This window comes from Prunus persica, chromosome G8, assembly GCF_000346465.2.
Source record: "Prunus persica cultivar Lovell chromosome G8, Prunus_persica_NCBIv2, whole genome shotgun sequence".
NCBI classification, from domain to species: domain Eukaryota; kingdom Viridiplantae; phylum Streptophyta; class Magnoliopsida; order Rosales; family Rosaceae; genus Prunus; species Prunus persica.
Genome location: NC_034016.1, coordinates 16,737,357 through 16,761,966, shown reverse-complemented (window position 1 = coordinate 16,761,966; position 24,610 = coordinate 16,737,357). Strand labels below are relative to the sequence as shown.

At 34.5% G+C, this 24,610-nt stretch overlaps 3 protein-coding genes across 3 annotated transcripts; all 3 read left to right on the top strand.

Annotated features, from left to right (window-relative positions):
• LOC18767485 (squalene monooxygenase) lies at positions 11,193-14,699 on the top strand. Its single transcript, XM_007199726.2, has 8 exons — positions 11,193-11,597; positions 12,216-12,327; positions 12,452-12,629; positions 12,746-12,914; positions 13,037-13,255; positions 13,373-13,648; positions 13,873-14,151; positions 14,273-14,699. Exons 1-8 carry the CDS (start codon positions 11,349-11,351, stop codon positions 14,399-14,401), a joined length of 1,611 nt encoding a protein of 536 aa, XP_007199788.1. The 5' UTR covers positions 11,193-11,348; the 3' UTR covers positions 14,402-14,699.
• Positions 16,359-20,428, top strand: LOC18766762 (squalene monooxygenase). The gene is made up of 9 exons (XM_020553567.1): positions 16,359-16,415; positions 16,584-16,898; positions 17,071-17,180; positions 17,353-17,529; positions 18,523-18,694; positions 18,808-19,026; positions 19,113-19,388; positions 19,563-19,841; positions 20,107-20,428. The coding sequence occupies exons 1-9, from the start codon at positions 16,359-16,361 to the stop codon at positions 20,212-20,214; spliced, it is 1,713 nt and encodes a 570-aa protein (XP_020409156.1). The 3' UTR covers positions 20,215-20,428.
• LOC18768153 (squalene monooxygenase) lies at positions 20,568-24,402 on the top strand. The gene is made up of 8 exons (XM_007201638.2): positions 20,568-21,395; positions 21,888-21,999; positions 22,122-22,296; positions 22,548-22,719; positions 22,828-23,046; positions 23,190-23,465; positions 23,537-23,815; positions 23,906-24,402. Exons 1-8 carry the CDS (start codon positions 21,162-21,164, stop codon positions 24,008-24,010), a joined length of 1,572 nt encoding a protein of 523 aa, XP_007201700.1. The 5' UTR covers positions 20,568-21,161; the 3' UTR covers positions 24,011-24,402.

Sequence of the window (24,610 nt, the reverse complement as noted above, 5' to 3'; positions counted from 1 at the left end):
TGTCGCGGCGCACCATTTGCCAGCCAACTGTCAGATTTACCAACGGGGACTGTGTTGGGCCCAAGCCCAGGTTGATCCACAAAATAAATAAATATTTTTTGTAAATTAAAAAAAAAATAGCAAACGTTAATAAGTAAGCATATAACTCTATGGGCTCATTTGGTACACAGGACTGTCTTGGCATGGACTATGTTTAGGGACTGGTTTGGCTTGGCTTGGCTTGGTCTAAGTTGGATAACACTTATCCTGCGTTTGGTGTATACTTGGACTATGACTAGAATTTTTTTTATTTTTTCAAAAATATCTATATATATGTATATATGTATTTTATAATATATAAAATATATATGTATATATACATACACAGTCCCCTTCTATTGAGGGATCCCTCAAATAATTTTATTTGAGGGACGCCCCTTAGGGTACCCTACAATTTTTTTCCCAATGATCCAAACCATCTATTTTTAGGTCTTTATTCATAGATCATCCTTACAAAAAATTAGACAAATCGGAAACCATTTCGACATCCAATTGTGTCTTACAAAATCAATGAATACGATGCTTCAAGAAAATGCTAAAATTTCAATAGCTTAATTGAGTGGTCAAATAATATCGGATTCAAGTGATTTTTTGTTGAGATGATCTTTGAATGAGTATGTACAAAATAGACGGTTTGGATTAGTGAAATACAATCCGGAGTGGGGCCTACAAGGGGTGTCCCTCAAATAAGCTTATTTGAGGGATCCCTCAATGGAAGCTCTCTGTATACATACATATAATATATATATGTATATATACATGTATATAAGTATATTATAATAATATTATATATTTTAAATAATATAAACGTACATACATATATATAAGTGTATATAGGTGTATATATGTATATTATAATATACATGGGTATAATACATATACATATATTTATATATATGTATGTATAATATAATATATATAATATACAGAGAGCTTCCATTGAGGGATCCCTCAAATAAGCTTATTTGAGGGACACCCCTTGTAGGCCCCACTTCGGATTGTATTTCACTAATCCAAACCGTCTATTTTGTAGATACTCATTCAAAGATCATCCCTACAAAAAATTACTTGAATCCGATATCATTTGACCACTCAATTAAGTTATTGAAATTTTAGCATTTTCTTGAAGTACCATGTTCATTGATTTTGTAAGACACAATTGGATGTCGAAACGGTTTCCGATTTGTCTAATTTTTTGTTAGGATGATCTATGAATGAAGACCTAAAAAATAGATGGTTTGGATCATTGGGAAAAAAATTATAGAGTACCCTAAAGGGCGTCCCTCAAATAATTTTATTTGAGGGATCCCTCAATAGAAGGGGACTGATATAATATATATGGGTATGTTATAATAATAATAATAATATACATGTATATACGTGTATATATGTATATTATATATGTATTTATATATACATATACATTATATATTATAAAATACATATGTATATATATTATATGTATATATATTATATATTATAATATACATATATATATATACGTATATACATGTATATAATATATGTGTATATAGGTGTATCTATATATTATAATATATACATGGGTATAATACATATACATATATATGTATATTATAATAGATAATATATATATATGGGTATGTTATAATAATAATATACATGTATATATGTATATTATAATATATATATATATACATATAGTATAAATATATAATGTATATGTGTATATACGTGTGTATATGTATATTATAATACATACATGGGTATAATATATATACACATATATGTATATATACTTATATATATTACATATATACATGTATGCTATTATTATAATATTAATATGTATGTGTATATGAGTATATTATAATAATAATATACGTGTATATATCTATATGTATTTATATATTATATATGTATATATGTGTTTATATATATATGTATATACGTGTATATATGTACATTAAATATATAATATAATATATATTACATATATACATGTATACATGTATGTATTATTATAATATTAATATGTATGTGTATATGAGTATATTATAATAATAATATATGTGTATATATCTATATGTATTTATATATATATTATATATGTATATATGTACATTATAGTATATGTGTATGTAATAATAATAATAATAATAATAATAATATATGTTATTAGTATTACAATATAATATATGCATCTTATATATTGGTGAACATAGGACTAGCTAATCTTCCCTTTCTACATGGGTTTAGTAGTCCCCTCCTAGTGAGGTATTTTTGGTGGGCCCGGTATTAGCAATCCCATCTAAGACTAGAATTAAATGAAACAAACATGGTACTAAATTTAGTCCAATCCAGTCCAAGCCAAGCCTGTGTACCAAACGACCCCTATAAGAATTCATATATATCATATCAAGAAATTAAAAAACTAATCATTTTCTGTAGTTACTAATTAAATGTCCTAATCGAGTCTCGATTATTGGTGTTTTTTCCTTCTTTTGGGTTACATTGGAGTTTGATTCCGGAGAATTGTGGTGCCATGATGAAGGGGGAAGCTACCACCATTGTGGTGGGAACAACTCATTAGTGATTATTCGTGTTTGACGAGAAATTATAGAATACTACAGTAGTACAGTCATGTGGTACATTTTATGCACGTGTTATAATATAAGTTGATATTTATAGATACTATTCCTTAAAAAAGGGAAAAATAAATCATGTCGTTCACCTATATTATAACACGTGTATAAGATATACCACATGACTATACTATCGTAGTATTTTATAATTTCTTGTGTTTCACACTAACTCAACTCGTTTATTATTCGTGTTAAAGGCCGAATGATATGAGGGTATGTGTCACCGTTAAGTAATAATCAATCCAAATCTACTTAAATTGCCATGCTACAATTGTTTTGTGTAAATGGTTAATTACCCTTCTTGTTGATGACTTTCATTTCATGTACCAACTTCATTGTATATTGGGCCTTACCAATTGAGGGTTGCCGAAGAGCTGAAATTTCTATGTGAAAACCCAACGATTTTTATTTCTGCTTCTGCTTTGGGTTTCTTGCTTTCATTTGTAGGCCCAAGTCTTCACAGTTTCCAAAACGTAAGAGGTCAAAACTCAAATGTTTGTTGTAAAAGGGCAACACTTTGAAACTTGAAATCAATATGGATAGGATTTCAATTTTACATAAGTGTTTTTTACTGAAGTTTTATTATAAGTGATGATAAGTACGCTCATGTCTTCGAATCTCCCTTCTCTAATATCGCTTTTATAAAATAAAATAAAACCGTATGGTATTGATTGATTGTTAATTGATAATCACAATGGGTAGTGATAGTTTATGTGGGATCAATACAAAGGACACAACTGAAAATATATCTCATTTTACGTTGTTTAAGGTTTAATTAAAAATAGAAAACAATTAATTTTTGTTTAAAGACCCACTATTATCATCAAATATATACGGTGTTAATTTTATTAAGAACTAAAAAACAAAGAAATAGATAAATAGTAGAAATTTTATTATTTATATTAAGAGTGATTTTATAGCGTTCTACTTAATTTAAAGAGGATCACCTTCATTCATGTAGGTAGATATTCGAAATTCTCAAATACTTAATGAATATTCATGTAAACTCTCCTCCCCCAATCGTTTTTACTTAAAATAAAATAAAAAAGATACCGCCTTATGTAGAGAAACAATGGAATAAATGATGAGATTGTTTGGGCAATGTTAAGGGATGAAGCTTTTTCATCCATTGAACATAGTTACTCAAGGAAGGGCAATCAGATATTTGCATGAAGCTTTTTACCCACTACGTACTGACTTGACTGGAAAGAAAGAAGGCAATTCAATCGCCAAAGATATTTTCGAAAGCAAACAACAGATTAACCTAACCTGGCTAAGGTCCCTTTCTCAGACTGTTAACAGACTCAGACAGATTATATACACTTGTGACTTTCTGGCATGGCCCATGCAAAGGAGATAAAAGAGAATGATTTGATTGAGTCAGATTTGTTCAAATAAAGGGGGCTGCATGCGTGCGCGGAAAATATAACATTTGTGTCAGCAAGTTTTGAAATAAAAAGAGACACTACATACACCCATAGTGTAAAATATTAATAATATCAATGAAATATCGAATATATTATTGTTTTTTCAAATCAATAATATTTTAGAATGTATTTATATACATGTTGTATAAATATCGATAATATCGAAAAATATCAATGTTAATAATTTCTTTCACACTTCAATAATATTTGGCTAAAATATCGTTATAATATCGATAATGTTGAGATGATGAAGAGACAATGAAAAATTTGAATAATTATTTACACTAACACTCCCTGAGATTTCTTGTATTTTCACAAAACCCCCTCATGTCTCACAAATTACACAAACACCCCCTTAGATTTCAGTTTGTTTTCACAAAACCTATTTTCGTTGATTGTTTGTCAAAAAATTGATGATTTCAGGAAAAAAAAACTTATGCAAATGACAAAATTAACATCAATGAAGTATATGCAATCTAATCTCAAAGACCAACTTTGTCATTTGAAGATTTTTTGTGTGTGTATAAAATCATCAATCTTTGGCTGAAAATTCCATGAAAATGAGTTTTGTGAAAACAATTTAAAACATCAAGAAGTTTTGTGAAAAATCCGAAAAACTCAGGAAATGTTAGTGTAAATAACTCAAATTTGAACCTTATAGGAACTCTATGTATCTTACCATGTAATGTATAAAGTGTAAAATATTGTAGTAAATCATTATAAATAAATAATTATAGTGTGTTTAATATTTTTTCATTAATTACTACATATTTTCTACACTCGTAGTGTTTGTCGCTCGCTATATAATCAACTTAAATCAGTTAAATCCATTATTGAATACATTTCCTACCAATTTTTTGTGATAAAGTAATAGATAATTGACGATATAAACATCCTCCAAAGTTTTAAGAAAAATTTCTAAGTTTTTCTTACAATTTCTGTGGTTTTTATTCAATTTTTATCGGTATCGATAATATCATGGTATTTCCATCGAAATTTTTGTGTTTTTAGACTACTGATATTTCCGAAACCATCGATATTTTTGACATTGCATACACCCAATCTTGATGAATGAAAATCCTAAATGCTTAAATTTGACACCTAAATTTTCTCTTTTTTTTTTCTTTCTTTTGTTAATATATCACTACTAGAAAACCTCTATATCCGCCACTGGTATATCATAAGTTCTTTGTGTTCAAAGTGTGTTTGCCACAAATTAAACTATACATAGTGGTCTAAGCATAATGTTGCCATGTATATTTTTTTTCCCACAACAAAAAGCATACGCGACCAATAAATGACTGGCTCGTTATGGAAATTATAACTTAGTTGATGAAATTGTAGAACAACATGATTGGTCAAAAAGGGAGAGTAGCTACTTTTTTCTGCATAAACAAGATTATCTGTTATTCATCATAAGTAACAACACATTTCGCTGCCGCTAGTGACGCATCTGGTATACTTTGGTGTGCTATCATCTTATACAAACCCCAAAACAAAACAAAAAAGACAGAGGAAAAAAAAAAAAAACAGCTTATCCTGGTCCAAAACTGCATGTTGAAGAAATGTCGTGGAAATATAATTGGTCTTGAAGCTGCCACCTACAGTATGATCACCATTCCATGCAAAGTAGTGGATGATGCTATTGGTCAGAAATTGCAGGCCGACTGCAGACCACTAGGACTCTACTCTTGGTTTTTTTTTTTATTTTTTATTTATTTTTTATGATGCTGTGCATATTATTTTTAGACGTACCTTCACACCACAACAAAGTCAATATAGACACATCCACGCCTCAACCACCATATTCTTTTTTTAAAAATAAATTTCACATTGCATATAAAAATATATATATATGTAAATATAAATAGAACGCCAAATCAAGTTGCGGTTCATATATAATCACATTAATGGAGGTAGAAGCAATAACATGATATGAACGACTGACCTGTGACACCACCAAACTTTGTTACATCACACCCACGAAAGAGGGCATTAAAATCCTAAATCAATTGTCTCTGAGCTCTATCTATGCCTCTATGAGTAACATTAGAACAACCAGTTCTAAGCAAACAAAATTAATTAAAACCATATTATATATCATCTCGAGAGAGTGCTCCGTCAAACTCTTTGTATACTCTTATATTTATTTAGTGATCAGAGTAAATAAATATTTGCAGCAAACATAATTTTAATATTAATTTATCCGGACGCATGATATTCAAATTTTTTTTTTTTTTTGTGTGATTAATTATACTATATGTAGTTTATAATGTATTATCCCTGCAACTTTCTCCATATGAAATATCAACAAATGAATTAACAAACCGTGATTGCTTGGACTTGGCAAGTATGCTTAAGTCGACTATACTGGCATCTTCTTGGTAGCTAGATGGCAACTTCAAGGAAGCAAAATTAATAAAGTGGGGATCAAAGACCTTGCCAACTCCCTCCATTTATGACCTAGCTCATCCCCCACCTTAGTGTGGCAGGACAATGTTGACATTAACATTAGAATTTAACCATGTCTTTTTCTTTTTGTCCCTACATATATATCATTCAAAGTATATATTCTATATATATACAGAGAGCTTTTATTGAGGGATCTCTCAAATTAGCTTATTTGAGGGATACCATTGTAGGGCCCACTCTGTATTGTATTTCACTAATCCAAACCGTCTCTTTTGTAGATACTCATTCAAAGATCATCTCTACAAAAAATCACTTGAATCCGATATCATGTGACCACTCAATTGAATTATTGAAATTTTAATACTTTTTTGAAGCACTGTGTTCATTGATTTTGTAGAACACAATTGGATATCAAAACAGTTTTCGATTTGTCTAATTTTTTTCAAGAATGATCTATGAATATAGACTTAAAAAATAGATGGTTTCGATCGTTGAAAAAAAAATTCGTATGAAACCCTAAAGGGTGTCCTTCAAATAAAATTATTTGAAGGATCCCTCAATAGAAAAGGACTGATATATATATATATCCGATGATCAAGACAATTCCTTCGAAACCCTTTCATTTCATAGAAGTTTATTCTTATTCTTACAAAGCAAATAGCATTTTCTATCACCCAAGAGTGCTAAATTATCTTAATACACAAGATAATATTGTTGTGTGCTCTAATGATTAGTCCTAATCCCTATCCATATTTCCTGATTCACACCATGAGGTCTTCAAAAAATAAATTTTAATTTATATCAACTAGGAGTCTATAGGACAAATCATTATTTCATCATACCAAACCACTCCAGCTGTTAGTATATTGCTGAATAAATTAGCTGTGTCACATACAAAAGTTTCTCCTCAATAAATGCAGCATTGTGTGAAAGGTTTCCAAATTATAATTAAAGGTAATATAAAAGTAAGACAAGGCATTGATTGGAATTTTTTTTTTTTTTTAAACTACAAGTGATAGTCCAAATTATATGAGAGGGGATTTCTCACACACAAGAACATAACTAAAATATTATGGAGATTCGAACATGAAACCTCTTGTGTGCAAATCAATGCCCTTTTCACTAGACTAGATCCATTAGTCATTGACTGGAGTTCAACTATCTATTCTTTTAGCTAGGATGAACCATATTTGGAAAGATTAAGAGAAAAAAAAACATTTTAGACTACTGTTCGAGTTTTTGGACATTCTTGTAAACCGATTTTGAAAAGAACAAATGCTACCTTTTGAGTTCTAACAATTGCCATTCATAGCATATTTTATAGTAATAGTGAGTAGAATATCAAAGCTTGTTTTTTACAATCAAACAATTCAAATTCAAGGAACGGGGCAATCTATATTTAGGTTAATCAAACCCACAATTCTTACTTCACAATAAAAGAAGAAATTGTTCTACTGGAGGAAATAGTAAATATAAACGTGATTAAATATCACTTTACTTGTAGTTGAAAAACGGTCTTGATTTGTAAATCAATGGTCTCAAGTTCGAACTCTCATGACACCTTAGTAAAACTACTTTCACCTATTTGCCATGGCAAAAGACAAGGGCATTTACTATTCACATGAATAGTATCTGCCCTAGTAATATTTTTGTTATTTTTCCACCCATTATCATGACAACCCAAGAACAATTACTATTCACATGAGATTAATTTATTTATATGTTTGAGATTAATTTTAAAAAATTCTAGGTACGTATGTATAAAAAAAAATAATTCTGAAGTTTTTGGTAAATTTTCAGAATTTTTTTTTTCGTCACTGACATTAACGCCCTCAGACAACAGCTCGAACTGTTCTTGCCTCTGAGCCTGCTCAAGCTTGGTAGAGCCCACTATCTGCCTGAGCTAGATTCAATGAGTGAGTTTTGCTGTGTGAAAAATCCCTCTTCTTATAATTTTTATGAAAGTATAATATGACTTTCTCAATACAAACAATTCAAGTGAAAGTGGTGTTATATATTTTAATTCATAGAAAAAAGGAGAAGGTAGAGTCGAATATAATTCTTTGTGAGTAAAGATATGATGCTCTGTTGGAGCTAACGTGTTACTTTTTTTTGTTTTAAAGTTTTATTGTTTTTTGATGACATTTGTTGAATAATTGTTGTGGACCACTTTAATTATCATCGTATAAGATGTAGCTCTAACCATATATGTATTTATCATAAGTTCTTCTGACAAAGATGATTTTATCGTGTGATTAAGATTTTCTTGTATTGTTATGCCCTTTTCTGCGGTTCTAATGAATGAAATCTACTTCCGACAAAAAAAAAGAAGATTTCCTTGAATTTGTCTTTCTCATTGATAAATGAGGTGAAGATGTTGTTTTCTCTTTCTTTTTCTTTTGTTTGAATTCATATGCATTTTGCGGAGGCATTTTATTAGATAAAGACAGGAACATTGCGATAGGCTTGGACTTAAACATAGAGATGTGAAATATTTTCTCTTATGCGGATGTTCGGATGTTATGATCGTTGAACGTCATGTATTTTTTACTACTCTTTTTTATTTTCTCATTATTTGTAATAGTATTTGCACGATAATAACATGTCGAAATCCGAATAAAAAGAAGAACTGAAGATATGAATATGGTGGTTAATGTAAATAAAACAAACAAACAAAAGATTTCTCCAATTTTCTAAACCTTCAACAAATTTTTTTTACAAAGAGACGAAAAGTCATAGTTAATATTTAATAACGAGGACCTTGACAAAGTATTGCTCCAGTCCACACTGATGACTTAACCTAACTTCCCCGTTGCCTTCATATCTCCATATGCCAATATAGTGCTCGTGGACTTATTCGGTCATTTGTTTATTTATTTAATAATTAATTTTCTTCTATACATATTTAATTATTTTTTGCTTCCCATGGTTTTTTAAAACTATTGAAACTATAACGTTGATTGGGCTTGTAATTTAATTTTATGTGCCATCTAATTGCCCACGTCCGTATCAACATAGTAGACTTTGACCAAACTTAGTCTGAATTGGAGAGCTAGCAAGCTTAGTCTGAATTGGAGAGCTAGCAAGCTTCTCAGTGGCAGTGTAACGCTTTGACTAAGTTTTTAAAAATGATTTCACATGTGTTCAACTCTACGATCTCGGTATGTGATTTTTGTTTAATCAACCACACATGCATTCAGAGTTTGATTAAAATATTTGAAATACAAAAATACATGTATTGTGTATAGGTGCTAGATTTGGTTTTTCCAGACACGTTTATCTGACTGTCTTTAATCGCGTGTGGCTTTGAATGGAGGTACATTGTATGAGTTTGATGTTGCCGTTGGATCCCTCCGTATTAGTTGTAACTCCTTTATGAGTAATTGTGGTGGCCTCGTGACATAATTTATGAATACGATTCTCGTTTGAAAAAAAAAAATTTATTAATTAATATAATTTTTTCCGTACAATTCAATATCTATTGTTCATGTTATCAAATTACACATTGTAAGATATAACCCATACATAGTTATGTCACGAATCTAATGACAAAACATATCATACTCATATGTGCATATATAAAAATAATTAACTAGTTATTAGTCTAATGATATTTCTCCTTCCAATATTAAAAAGATCTTAAATTATAATCCCCATAAAGAAAAGTTTGGCATTCAACCTAATTGTAGAGGTAAGGTAGAGCCACCTTATGATCAGTAGTCACGCACCGACCTAAGGTGGTTCCACAAATTTTTTTGTTAAGCTTGTGAAAATGATATGCAACTAATCCGTAGTAGTAGTGTAATTCCCCCCGCCTTGAACATAATATATCTCTTAGTGCTCCTCGTGGACTAATTTCCTTCTTAAGCTCATGTTTGAGTGTATCATGAGGTCATTGTTAGGCATTAACGGTAACCGAGTATAAATTTAGACTGCACATTTAGATATAATTATATATCTCTAGCTATATAATGGTCGTAACATCACATGTCAAAATCAAAAGAAAATTTTGCCCTATGTATACATTTATATAATATCATGGCAAGAAAAGGAGAAAAAAAAAATCAGATATATAATAAGTATGTTCAATAAGACATCATGTTTAAATGTGCATTTCTCATGTAGATATGGGCTTAGCCAAATTAACTAGAACGAATGTGCCCTTCACTTTACACCCGAATTCAAATTCCCCCTCTCTTATATAAAAAAAATATGTGTTCCTCATTAAACATATCATATCACAAATAGGATTATTTTATGCACCACAATAATAATATGATTTCCCATCTTTACTCAAGCAATTAATTAAAAAGATCGGTTGTATTCAAAATCCCATCCATATGCCATATTTTTAACAGAAGGTTGAATCTCAATAATACAAATTATATAAAGCTGAAGATGATTGTGTGTATATATTAGGTACCCAGCTAGTAGTGTCCAACAATCACTGACCGTTGATCACAATTATGTTGCAATTGACACCATTAAATTGTCCTCAAGTGACTCTACCTTTGTCTTCTAGCCGACCCCATTCTCCCCTAGGCTCACCCACATCAAATCAAAACCCACATAATTTAAACAAATAAAAAATTGGGCCTAAAAAAAACTAATCGGTAGGCGCCTACACGTTTTAGTGACTCAACGCTCAAGTAAAACGCAGAGCCCACCTCTCTCTATATAAACGCATTCAAGTTTCATTGCTATCTCATCATAACCATAAGCAGTTCTTCACATTCACAACCAAAATCACACGTAAAAGCTAAAGCAGCTGAGAGATTGAAAAACCAGAGGCAACCCAAGATCCCATTTCTTCCAAAGTTTCAATCTTGACCAACAGTTTGCGAAGATGGTTTACCAGTATGTTCTTGGTGGGGTCTTGGTTTCTCTGCTGGGCTCTGTTTTTTTCATGATCATAAACAGTACTCTGAGCGGAAAGAAGAAGGCCGAAGATGTTTCAGAGGATGTTAATGGAAATGGGTTTGTCCGGACTCAGCCGGCTAACGGTGGTTGCCTGCCGGAGATTGAGAAGAGTACGGACGTTGTCATTGTCGGCGCCGGAGTTGCTGGTGCTGCTCTTGCTTACACTCTTGGGAAGGTGATAATTAATTCTCTCTCTAAAGACCATCATAATGAACAACATGGTTTTCAAATATTTCCCAAGTTCAAAAGTTTTTATTTTTATTTTCATGAATTTAGAATTTTGGTGGTGAATGGGGTTCTGTTTGGTGACAGAGAAAATCAAAGAAATTTTTTTAAAAAATTGCATTTCATTGCTGTACATAGAAGACGTAGTCATTAATCATTATTAGTATTACTTTTCAACTCTATTTTCCTCAACAACCCAGCTAAGCAAAGCTAAGCAGTCAAACCTTCAAGCTGCGTTGTTCTGACTTTTTCTTTTTTATTGATTGCTTTTTGTTTTTTGTTTTTTTTTTTCTCAGAAAACAAGGACTTAGCACATGATATGAATTTTATTGAATATTTTTCTTGTTTGTACAAATCCGGATTCTGTCAATAGATGATATTGGTGAAGCTGATTTCTTTTTTCCCCCCTTTGATTTGATTCTATTGGGTGCTAATTTGAATAGGGCAGTCAGTCCAAACCCTTTTAATATTTTTTATTTTATTTTTCACACTGGTAAATTTGAGTATCTGATTGTAAACCAAAATTTTGAGAAGGTTGGCTAAGCATTCAAATTGCTTCTTGTTACAGGAAGGACGCCGTGTACATGTGATTGAAAGAGACTTGAGTGAGCCAGACAGAATTGTTGGTGAACTATTGCAGCCTGGAGGCTATCTTAAATTGATTGAGTTGGGTCTTGAGGGTAAGCAATTGCTTAAAGTTGTTTAATTGGTTCAATAATTTGCCTTTGTTTCTGTTCTAATCAATTAATTAGTACTAAATTGGCACGCTCGATTTTGATCAACAATCTATATTTGTGGCTGCAGATTGTGCAAATGAGTCCATTGATGCCCAGAAAGTGTTTGGTTATGCTCTTTACAAGAATGGGAATGACACCAAACTGTCTTATCCCTTGGAAAACTATTCTTCAGATATTGCCGGGAGAAGTTTCCACAACGGGCGTTTCATCCAGAGAATGCGTGAAAGAGTTGCAACTCTTCCAAAGTAATTCCCATTTTCCTTCAGAATATTAGATGATAGATTTCCATGATTTCTTGGTTTTAATTATTCTGGTGTAATCTTCTTCAACCAACTCATGTCTCACAAATTTTTTCCTGCAGTGTGACTTTGGAACAAGGAACAGTGACAACCCTACTTGAAGAAAAGGGCATCGTCAAGGGTGTGATGTACAAGAACAAGGCTGGAGAGGAGATGAGATCATATGCTCCACTAACAATCGTATGTGATGGTTGCTTTTCAAATCTCCGCCGCAACCTCTGTACTCCAAAGGTAATGATCCGATTTCAATCAGTGGAAAAATCAAACATTTGTTGATAATATTAGACTCAATTTTAGCAAAGGAGGTGCTTGTTCTTTCATGAGACCAACATAGCTACTTGTTTTTACTGCAGGTTGATAGTCCTTCTTGCTTTGTTGGTTTGATATTGGAGAACTGTGACCTTCCTCATGCAAACCATGGACATGTGATCTTGGGAGACCCTTCACCCATCTTGTTTTACCCTATCAGTAGCACAGAGATTCGTTGTTTGGTCGATGTACCTGGCACAAAAGTACCTTCAGTAGCTAATGGTGATATGGCCAAGTACTTGAAAACTGTGGTGGCTCCTCAGGTATCTATTGTTTGCTTGACATGTTGAGTTATAATTTCCAGTCATTTTGATCTCAACCTGACAAACACACATATCCCACCGATCGAAAGAGACTAATCTGAGGACTTGGTATTTCAGGTTCCCCCTCAGCTCTTAAAGGCTTTTATAGCAGCAATTGAGAAAGGAAACATCAGAACCATGCAAAACAAGAGCATGCCTGCCACTCCTCTTCCCACTCCTGGTGCACTTTTATTGGGGGATTCATTCAACATGAGACATCCTTTAACCGGAGGAGGAATGACTGTGGCTCTTTCAGACATTGTTCTTCTAAGGGATCTTCTCAGACCCCTAACCGATCTCAATGATGCACCTGCTTTGTGCGAATATCTCGAATCATTCTACACACTGCGCAAGGTATAAATCAAACTCCTTTCTTGTATGTGAAGGAAACTTTTCTCTTGCCAGACAATTTGATATGCTATGTTGTTGTGTCCGGCCCTAATTCACAGTCTAACAACATAGAACGTCATATATCTTGGCAAGAGCGCATTATCTTTTATGCAAAATGGTATAATGTTTCTGATGAGATTTTCTATAGTTTCTGGTTTGCTGATAATAGTGCTTGGTTTGTCTTGCAGCCTGTGTCATCTACCATAAACACATTGGCCGGTGCCTTGTACAAGGTGTTTTGTGCGTCACCTGACCCAGCAAGACAAGAAATGCGAGATGCATGTTTTGACTATTTGAGCCTGGGAGGCATCTGCTCGTATGGACCTGTATCTCTGCTCTCTGGTCTTAACCCTCGTCCGATGCACTTGTTTCTCCATTTCTTTGCCGTGGCTGTCTATGGAGTCGGCCGCCTAATGATTCCATTCCCTACCCCGCAACGCATGTGGCTCGGGACTAGATTGATCTTGGTATGTCCACTCATATTCCCAGTATTTTCACATCATCAACATGCTTGCTAATTACAAATTAACACAAAACAAAGCTAGCTCTACCTTAATTAAACTAATTTTTCTGGTTTTTAATTCTTAGGGTGCGTCAGGAATCATATTCCCCATCATTAAGGGTGAAGGAGTTCGACAAATGTTCTTCCCTGCAACAATCCCAGCATACTACAGAGCTCCTCCTGCTCCTCTAGAAAACAAGATAAAAGCATTTTGAGAAGAAAAAGAAGAAAACAAAGACAAAATTGTTACCCCAGTTCTTTTTTAATTGCTATGGGAAACTAAGTTGTATCAAATCAGCAAGACTTCTCCCAAAAAATAAAAATCAAGGAGAGGGTCAATGCTATATATATATATATGTTCTTAATTCTTTTTAGCGCATTTGTTGTTCTGCAAATGGCGGGGAACAAGATTTTCCCAAAGAAACTTGTATCAAGATCTCTAGCAGTTCGTAAATAATCTACACTTTAAACTTTATTTTTTGCTTAATCAATTCTACACGTTAAAGTTTTCAATTCTTGCAAGTTTTCAGGCTCTCAACTACCCCTGCTTTTGGCTTTTGGCTTTTCAGAGTTCCACACGAATATGCTTTTGGCTTTTCCATTTTCAAACTAATATGATTTTGTCTCGGCTAGATTTTTTCTTGTGCATTATGCATGACATATCACGTATGTGACGTGAGAGGATATTATATTTGGAGGGACCACCAAAATTTAATGGGCTGAAAATTCAGGTTTGCTTCATTTTCTTCTTGTATTTTTCTTCTTCTGCATCATTATTATTCATGTGTTGTGTGAAATAATGGTGTTTAGGCAGATTTGGAATAGGATATCAATTTTGGCGTGCTATGAAGAGCTAAAGATAACAATATATGCGGTGATGTGCGACATTTGAACTATGTTTAATGTAACGGTCCAAAGGGAGGAGAGGACCATTTAACCTAACACTTGCCCCACCATACTAATTGTATATGGTTCAATTTTGGTAGGTTCTGTTTGAACTTGTCCAAACTTTAAATTTAATATTAAAGAAATAGTTTGTCCAAAGCTAATTCAAATGACAACTTGATAGAGTACCTAACTACGTATCTCAACTCAAACTCAATAGAAAAGGGCTTTGATTTGTAGACTAGTAATCTCAGGTTCGAACTACTATAACACATTAGCAGTGTGTGTGAGAAAATTCTTATCCCCTTCCTAACTTTAGCGTAAAAAAAAACCCAAACTCATCTACATTTCTAATCCCAAAATTCACAATCCTTGCTCATAACTCAATCACATAAGCATAAAACATTAATTTTCATAATTGGTGAAATCATAAATTGAGTCAGTGAATTGAATCTAAAGGTTGATCTTGTAGACTGTAGCTCATGAGTTGAATTTTGCGAGTTCGGTTCGGTTTAATTGGATAATTCGATTAATTTGAGCTTAATTAGAAGTTAAAAATTTATTCACCCATTGAAGATTAGATTATTCAAACGATCTATATATATTTATATGTAGTCTAAAATTTACTTAGGGGCTCACTAGATTTAACAAACTTAAGTAAGTGTAGACGAGGGAGTAAATTATATTTGATTTTGACCGTCCAATTCCCAGCAACCCTCTCATTGCCAACCCTAACCATAACCATCCTTTGTAGGTGGTGGTACGTTGGGTAATTAGCGAGGGAACCCAAACGTTGTTTGGTTTCTCTGCTCACATTAAACGCTGTCGTATGGCGAAATGTGCTTAAGAAAAGAACAGATTAAACTTCTTCTTCTTCCTCTTTCCGCTTCCAATGTACCTCCATTAGCATAATCTGATAGCTGCCGCCTTCAAGATTGGAGCTTGGGCTTTTTAGTTTTGCATAATCTTCTAAATTGCTCTCCCATTCTTTTATTTTGGGTAATCATTTTTTCAATTTCCTTTTTTAAGGTTTTGGACATTTTGGATGTTGACCCAATAATCAACGCTGTGAACAAGGAATAGTAAAGCACAAAGAAAGAAGAAACATTTAGAATTGTAAAGCATAATTAGGTTCCAAACCTGCACACCAGCTGTTTGATAATAGTTTTCTAAGAAACATTTTGATTATAGCTCTTCTTTCTTTTCTTAAATTTTGAATTTCGTAGTTGGGTTGCATTATCTTGTGCATTTTGCATCTGACGGATACGAAACCTGGATTGAGCAAAGATGGGTGTGAAAGCAGACACCGGCACCCTGGCAAAGATTGTGCCTTTAGTTGAACAAGTTTGCTTAGCAAAATTCTGGGATGGAACGGACTAAACTACATATACGTGTTTCTTCTCTCATCTACCCATATCACGTAATGCTCATGTCCAAGTGATTGTTAGGGGGACGTATAAGCCTCTGCTCTAAAGCCAAGAGAAGAGTTATTGAACAACTCACTCTATATAAAGGCGGCAAAGTTCAGCACAAACTCATGCACATGAAAAAAATTCAGAGGGTGCACTATCCCATTTTGTACCAATCTTTCAAGATGGTTTACGAACGTTGGGTGCAGTCATAGCTTTTCTGTCGGGGTTTGTTTCCTCCTACAGTTTAAGAGGGAAGAAAAATGCCCAAGCTTCAGCAAATAATGGGAATGGGAATGAGTATTCTTTGAAGAGCTGTGAAAATGGAATGCGCCAGCCAGAGATAGGTGCAAGTATGGACATTATCATTGTCGGTTCTGGGCTTGTTGCTTCGGCACTCGCTTACACCCTTGGGAAGGTGACAGTCTCACGCTCTAAGGGATCTCTATGCCTTTTGTACATATTGGTGTGATATATAACTTGATGAGGGTTAAGGTGTATGCCGGAGTCATTTGGTTGGTTGAACTTATATTATTTCTTTTTAATGCTTAAGATGGTGATCAGTTACAACGTCTGCGTATATGTTGCAGGATAGGCGCCGAGTGCATGTGATTGAAAGAGACTTGACTGAGCCAGATAGAATTGTTGGTGAACTGCTACAACCTGGGGCTTATCTGAGATTAATTGAGTTGGGCCTTGAGGTTAAGCAAGGAATTTATGCATATATTATAGTCTTAAGAATGAACCTTAAGACTCGCATGATTTCCATATTTTGTTTGTAATTTCTGCAGGTTGTAAAGTGGTTTCATTCCCTTGTTCCTCTTTTTGCTCGATGTCTATGCTGATCGCTAATATGTGTATGTGACTGAATTAGATTGTGTCAAGGAGATTGATGCTCAGCGAGTCTTTGGATTTGCTGTTTACAATGATGGGAAAAAAACCAAGTTGCCATATCCTTTGGAAAACTTCCATCCAGATGTGGTTGGGATGGGCTTTCACCATGGGCGTTTCATTCAAAGAATGCGCAAAAAAGCTTCATCTCTCCCCAAGTATTCTTCCCTTCAAACACTCCCAAATTATTCTGCTTTGATATTGTAGCCTAGAAATTGAAGAAAACACTACTTTATAAGATATGCACAATAATCACTAGCCTGGCATTGTGTACCATATTGCTGAACACATACCTCATATAGAAGGATTCGAATTACATAGATGAGGCCCATGTGAGTCCCGACTGTTTAGTGTCATTATAAATATGGTACATGTTGCATTACTCATATATCTTCAAACTGGTAGCCAACTTGAAAAGTTGGACTTTCTCTCTACACGGGTCTTTAATTTTTCAATTAATGTGATGATTTGATTTCTGAATGTTTCTAGTTTCTACTATACAAAGATAGTTCAATATTACAAGATAAGATTTGCATACTTGAAATTCATGTCTTCCTTCAATGTTTTGACATCAGTGTACGGTTGGAACAAGGAACAGTGACATCTCTAAACTTGGACGCTCTCTGCACGGGTCCTTAATTTTTCAATTAATGTTATGATTTGATTTCTGAATGTTTCTAGTTTCTACTATACAAAGATAGTTCAATATTACAAGATAAGATTTGCATACTTGAAATTCATGTCTTCCTTCAATGTTTTGACATCAGTGTAAGGTTGGAACAAGGAACAGTGACATCTCTAAACTTGGACTCTCTCTACACGGGTCCTTAATTTTTCAATTAATGTTATGATTTGATTTCTGAATGTTTCTAGTTTCTACTATACAAAGATAGTTCAATATTACAAGATAAGATTTGCATACTTGAAATTCATGTCTTCCTTCAATGTTTTGACATCAGTATAAGGTTGGAACAAGGAAGAGTGACATCTCTAAACTTGGACTCTCTCTACACGTGTCCTTAATTTTTCAAATAATGTTATGATTTGATTTCTGAATGTTTCTAGTTTCTACTATACAAAGATAGTTCAATATTACAAGATAAGATTTGCACACTTGAAATTCATGTCTTCCTTCAATGTTTTGTCATTAGTGTAAGGTTGGAACAAGGAACAGTGACATCTCTGCTTGAAGACAATGGTAATATCAAAGAAGTGCAGTATAAATGCAAAGGTAGTCATCAGGGGATCACTGCACATGCCCCCCTCAGAATTGTATGTGACAGGTGCTGTTCAAACTTGCGACGCTCTCTCTGCAATCCTGAGGTGAAAATTTCATGTCAATATTGTTAAATAAAAAGAAAACATAAATAGATTGACATATATATGTATGTTTGAATTTTCACATATCAAATCAACCATGGTGGTTATTTCTGCAGGTTGATATTCCTTCTTGTTCTGTAGGTTTGGTTTTTGAGCAATGTCAGCTTCCATATGCAAATCATGCACATGTAATTTTAGCGGATCCTTCACTCATAATGTTTTATCCTATCAGCAGCACTGAGATCTGCTGTCTCGTTGATATTCCAGGCCAGAAAGTACCTTCTGTTTCTAGCGGTGAAATGGCTTACTACTTGAAAACAAAGGTGGCACCCCAGGTATGTATGTATAGGGTGTACTTGGCAGCTACACAAGGTGCTCATCTAACCCTTTGGACTAATCAATCGGGTTGTATAATTCTCAGGTTCCTCCTGAGCTGAATAATGCTTTTTTGGCTGCCACTGAGAAGGGAAATATAAAATCAATGCCCAATAGGAGCATGCCTGCTGCTCCTCATCCCACCCCAGGTGCCCTTCTAATGGGGGATGCAGTCAACATGCAGCATCCTATAACTGGAGGAGGCGTGACTCTGGCTCTATCAGACATTGTTGTTGTAAGGAATCTTCTAAGATTTCTGCACAATCTCAATGATTCACCCTCCCTTTGCAAATTGCTTGAGTCCTTCTATACCCAACGTAAGGTAAGCAGCCTATGCCTATTTAATACTATTTTCATGCATTTTGTCTTCACAGAACATCCTTAACATCGTTTCAATGAGAAATTATTTGACAGTTCTTAATGAGGCCTATGGGTCTTGATTTTGTGCTCAACTTTAGTGGTAACTTTACATAGATAATCCTTGGTTTTGCTGCAGCAAGTGGCTTTTCCCATAAACACATTGGCAGGTGCCGCATACAAGGTGTTATGTGCATCCCTTCATCCAGCAAGGAAGGAAATGCGCCAAGCATGCTTCGACTATTTGAGCCTTGGACGCACCTTTTCAAATGGACCTCTTGCTCTTCTCTGTGGTCTAAACCTTTGTCCATTGAGCTTGATTTTCCAGGTCTTTGTTGTGGGTCTTTATGCTGTTGGACGCTCTTTACTTCCATTTCCTTCACCAAGCCGCATCGGGAGTGTAGCCAGATTGATCTTGGTGAGTATCTCTATTGGAAAAAACAAAATGCTGCAAAACCCTAATATTTTCCTAAATTTTTTCGCAACCCACATGACAATCATTCGAGTCCTCCATCGGTCCCATCACAATATTATGAGCCTTATGTTAGAGAGTATAGAAACATTTGGGTTGTTAACTTGTAACACAAGACATCATGTTTTTTACTCACATGTAAAGCCTGTCAATTTCATAATTTATAGCTAAATGAACAACCTTATATCTCTTAGTTTTTCCCATTTTGCAGGGTGGATTAGGAATCATTTTCCCCATAATCAACGCTGAAGGAGTAAGACAAATGTTCTGCCCTGTAGCCACCCTGCAATCATATCTAAGAGGTCCTCCTATCATTTGACATGACGAAAACAACATACCCAGAGAAACAAAAAACAAGAATGGTGAAACACAGCTTTTCAACCTTTTAAGATAAGCTAATTTGTATGAAGACAGATTCTCCCTTGTAAAAATTTCAGGTGGAAATTCATGCCTGAGTTTTTATTTTTTATTTTTCTTAAAGTGTACTTAAAAATATATCATTCAATACACTACATGATCTGTAATTTCCATCATATCCAAAGAAAATAAAAAATTATTTATTCAATTAAACAAATGCATATTGACCCAGCAGCCACCTTTCTGACATATTATTCTAAGTCATAATAATATGCTGTACTTTGTTTACAGAATCAGAGAAGTTATTTTCTTCCTCCCTACCTTTTTCTGTTTTTAATTAACACTACAAGTTGTCACCCCCTGTTTGGCACCCATGGTTTTTAAAACCCAGGAAAAATATATATTGACCTTGCATTGCATGGCTGGAATATTAATAATTTGCACTAAAAATATCATCCATCTCACACCTTACCAACCCCTCTCTTGACTACATCAAGTCTGTCTTGGAGAACTCACTCACTCACTTACCATGGACATAAAATCTTGTACTGCTTAGCTCCAAAAATCCAAGACCTCCAAACATTGACAATTTGAGATTCATATTTTGCCACTACATGATGGAAAATTGTCCTTAAATTTCCTATGCATTCAGATACAAATGATTTACTTTGTCTTCTTCTAATTTGGCCTAGTAAACAACCCCTTTACAATGGTGGGCGCATGACTTTTCCACGTTTCTATCACAAAAATTTACTATGCCGAAAAACAGTTTTTGAACTTTGGCTCACTCTATATAAAGGCGCCAAGTTTAGTCTCAGCACAAACTCAAACACTTGCACCTGGAAAAAACTTAAATTCAGAGAGTGCCACCATAATCTTCTTTAACCCTTTTTGCACCAATCTTTGGAGATGGTTTACCAGAATATTTTTGGTGCAGTCATAGCTTCATTGCTGGGGTTTGCTTTCTTGTACAGACTAAGAGGGAAGAAGAAAGCCAGAGCTTTAGTGAAGACTGATCAGAATGGGAACTGTTTGAAGAGCTCTGAAAATGGAATTTGTGAGGCGAAGATAAGTACAAGTACGGATATTATCATTGTTGGTGCTGGGGTTGTTGGTTCGGCACTTGCTTACACTCTTGGGAAGGTGACATTCTCTAACTCCCTTAGGGGCTCATACCTGTTTCTATATTGGTTTGAATTTGATACATAACTTGTTGAGGTTTAAGGTTTTATGGAATTCAATGGTTAAACTTTTATGTGTTCAAGATCAGGATAGTCATTAAGTTCATGAAAAGTATGTAATAATAGTTTCATTTTTGTATGGGATTCTATTTCTGCTTGATTTGGAAGAAATAATAAGAACTAAAGAAGACTTTGAGATCTGTTTGGGGTCTCCCAGATCAACTGAATTTGGATAATTTGGAAAATATTTTAATAAAATTTTGTTAGCTTGTATGTATTAACATCAAGATTGAGATTGCAATTTCACTGTTCTAAATGATCATGTCTTGTCTTTGTTCCTCAAATTTTCTTGGTTTGGGCCTAATGATAAATGGGATACAGATCTTATATATTACAGTGTTGCAGACCAAAAAATATAATGTAATGTTTCGTTTACAATGTCTGCGTATTGCAGGAAGGGCGCCGAGTGCATGTGATTGAAAGAGACTTGGCTGAGCCAGATAGAATCGTTGGTGAACTTCTACAACCAGGGGGCTACCTGAAATTAATTGAGTTGGGCCTTGAGGGTAAGCAAGGAGTTCAGGCATATAGCACTTATAATTCCTGCAAGTTCTAAATTAGTTGAACTTTCGTTCTTCTTTTCATCTTTGAATTTAGGCTAATTGCTTATATGCCTTTTTGGTTGAAGATTGTGTGAGTGAGATTGATGCTCAGCGGGTTTTGGGATATGCTCTTTACAAGGATGGGAAAAGTACCAAGTTGCCATATCCTTTGGAAAACTTCCATCCAAATGTGGCTGGGAGAAGCTTTCACCATGGGCGTTTCATTCAAAGGATGCGTCAAAAAGCTTCATCTCTTCCCAAGTATTCTTCCTCCCTTTAAATGCTTTCAAACTATTCTGCTTTCACTAGGCTGGCCATGTGTTTTGTGATCCAAAAGCTGTAGAGAACTTGAAAACGCGGAGGTTTCTCTCCGCTTGATCCTTCAGTCATTTCTTTTAAGTACTGTTATAACATGATTTTTGGTATGTCAAACTTTCTATCAAGAGTTTTATATACTCTGCTGGAAATCTAATTCCTGTCCATTTAAAAAAAAAAAAAAATTTCAACATCAGTGTAAGATTGGAACAAGGAACAGTGACATCTTTGCTTGAAGAAAAAGGTACTGTCAAGGGGGTGCAGTATAAATCCAAAGGTGGTGACCTAGAACTCACTGCACATGCTCCTCTCACGATAGTATGCGATGGATGCTACTCAAACCTGCGGCGCTCTCTCTGCAATCCTAAGGTGAAGATAACATGCCAATCTTGTAAAATAACAAAAACAAGAAAGAATAATTGATTGAGATACACATGAACTCTTGAAAAGCAATTCATTTTCATTTTATTTCTGCAGGTTGATATTCCTTCTTGTTTTGTTGGTTTGGTTCTGGAGAATTGCCAACTTCCATACACAAACCATGGGCATGTAATTTTGGCAGATCCTTCACCGATACTGTTTTATCCTATCAGCAGCACAGAGATTCGGTGTCTGGTTGATGTACCAGGCCAAAAAGTACCTTCCATTTCTGGTGGTGAAATGGCTCACTACTTGAAAACCAAAGTGGCACCCCAGGTATGTAAATTGTATTTCAGTCTGTTTTGGAATAAAACTATTTGGACCTCATTTACTGACCATTTTGCAAGGTGACCAGTAAATGTGATATAAATACCAACCCTCTTTTTTATGATGTCTAAGGGGTAAATTGAATACCTCAGGTTCCTCCTGAGATGTATGCTGCTTTCATGGCTGCTACTGATAAAGGAAACATAAAATCCATGCCCAATAGGAGCATGCCTGCTGCTCCTCATCCTAGGCCTGGTGCCCTTCTAATGGGGGATGCTGTCAACATGAGGCATCCTTTAACTGGAGGAGGCATGACTGTGGCTCTATCAGACATTGTTGTTCTGAGGAACCTTCTGAGACCTCTGCACAATCTGAATGATGCACCTGCCCTTTGCAAATACCTCGAATCCTTCTATACCCTTCGCAAGGTAAGCCTCCTATGCCCACCATGCATTTCAATAAGAAGGTACTTAAAAGTACTTAATTTGGTTTGGTGCAGCCTGTGGCTTCTACCATAAACACATTGGCAGGTGCACTATACAAGGTGTTCTGTGCATCCCCTGACCCGGCAAGGAAGGAAATGCGCCAAGCATGCTTCGACTACTTGAGCCTCGGAGGGGTCTTCTCAAATGGACCTCTGGCGATTCTCTCCGGTCTAAACCCTCGTCCATTGAGCTTGGTTCTTCACTTCTTTGCTGTGGCTGTCTATGCTGTTGGGCGCTTGTTGATTCCATTTCCTTCACCCAAACGCATTTGGGTTGGAGCTAGACTGATTTTGGTGTGTAAATGTCTCCATTCATTGTGACTTTTAGTTGCATCTAACAATGCCCTTCTTATAATTATTTTGATTTTACTCAATCTTTTGCAGGGTGCATCAGGGATCATATTCCCCATAATCAACTCTGAAGGAGTAAGACAAATGTTCTTCCCTGTGACAGTGCTATCATATTACAGAGCTCCTCCAGTTAATTAATTGACAAGATTAACACAAAGATATATTTTAGCACAGCTTTAGGAATGCAGATTCTTCCATGTAACAATTTCAGCTGGTCATCCATGCTTGAAAAAAAGAAAACAGTGTACCAAGAACAAATCATTCTTCGCACCCTATGCTCTCTTCACTTCTTGATGTTGACTTGCAATTCAAAATAAATGACTGACTCCCTCCAAGTTGGGACATTGAAGATTTGTACACATACACCTGCAAAAATGGACCAAATCATCCAATGATTGGAGCAGACATGGAAAAAATGAAAAATGTAAAAGATATTTATATATATGCATCTGTGTAGACATATACCGATATTAGTTTTACTTGTACTGTGTTGTTGAAGTCTTGAAGAGACAATAACAATTAAATTAAATTCAGAGGGTGACACTATGGCACTATCATCTTCATTACTCATTTTGCACCATCACCATCACCTTCACATTATTTTACTTTTTTAATTGTTACGTTTACTAGCATCTATAGAATGGTGTTGTCATACAACGATGGGGGGGGTCATGTTTTCAATGAAGACTCAAAACGTGAACTCCTTGCAGAACTTTGTGAGTGCAAGGTACCTGCAAC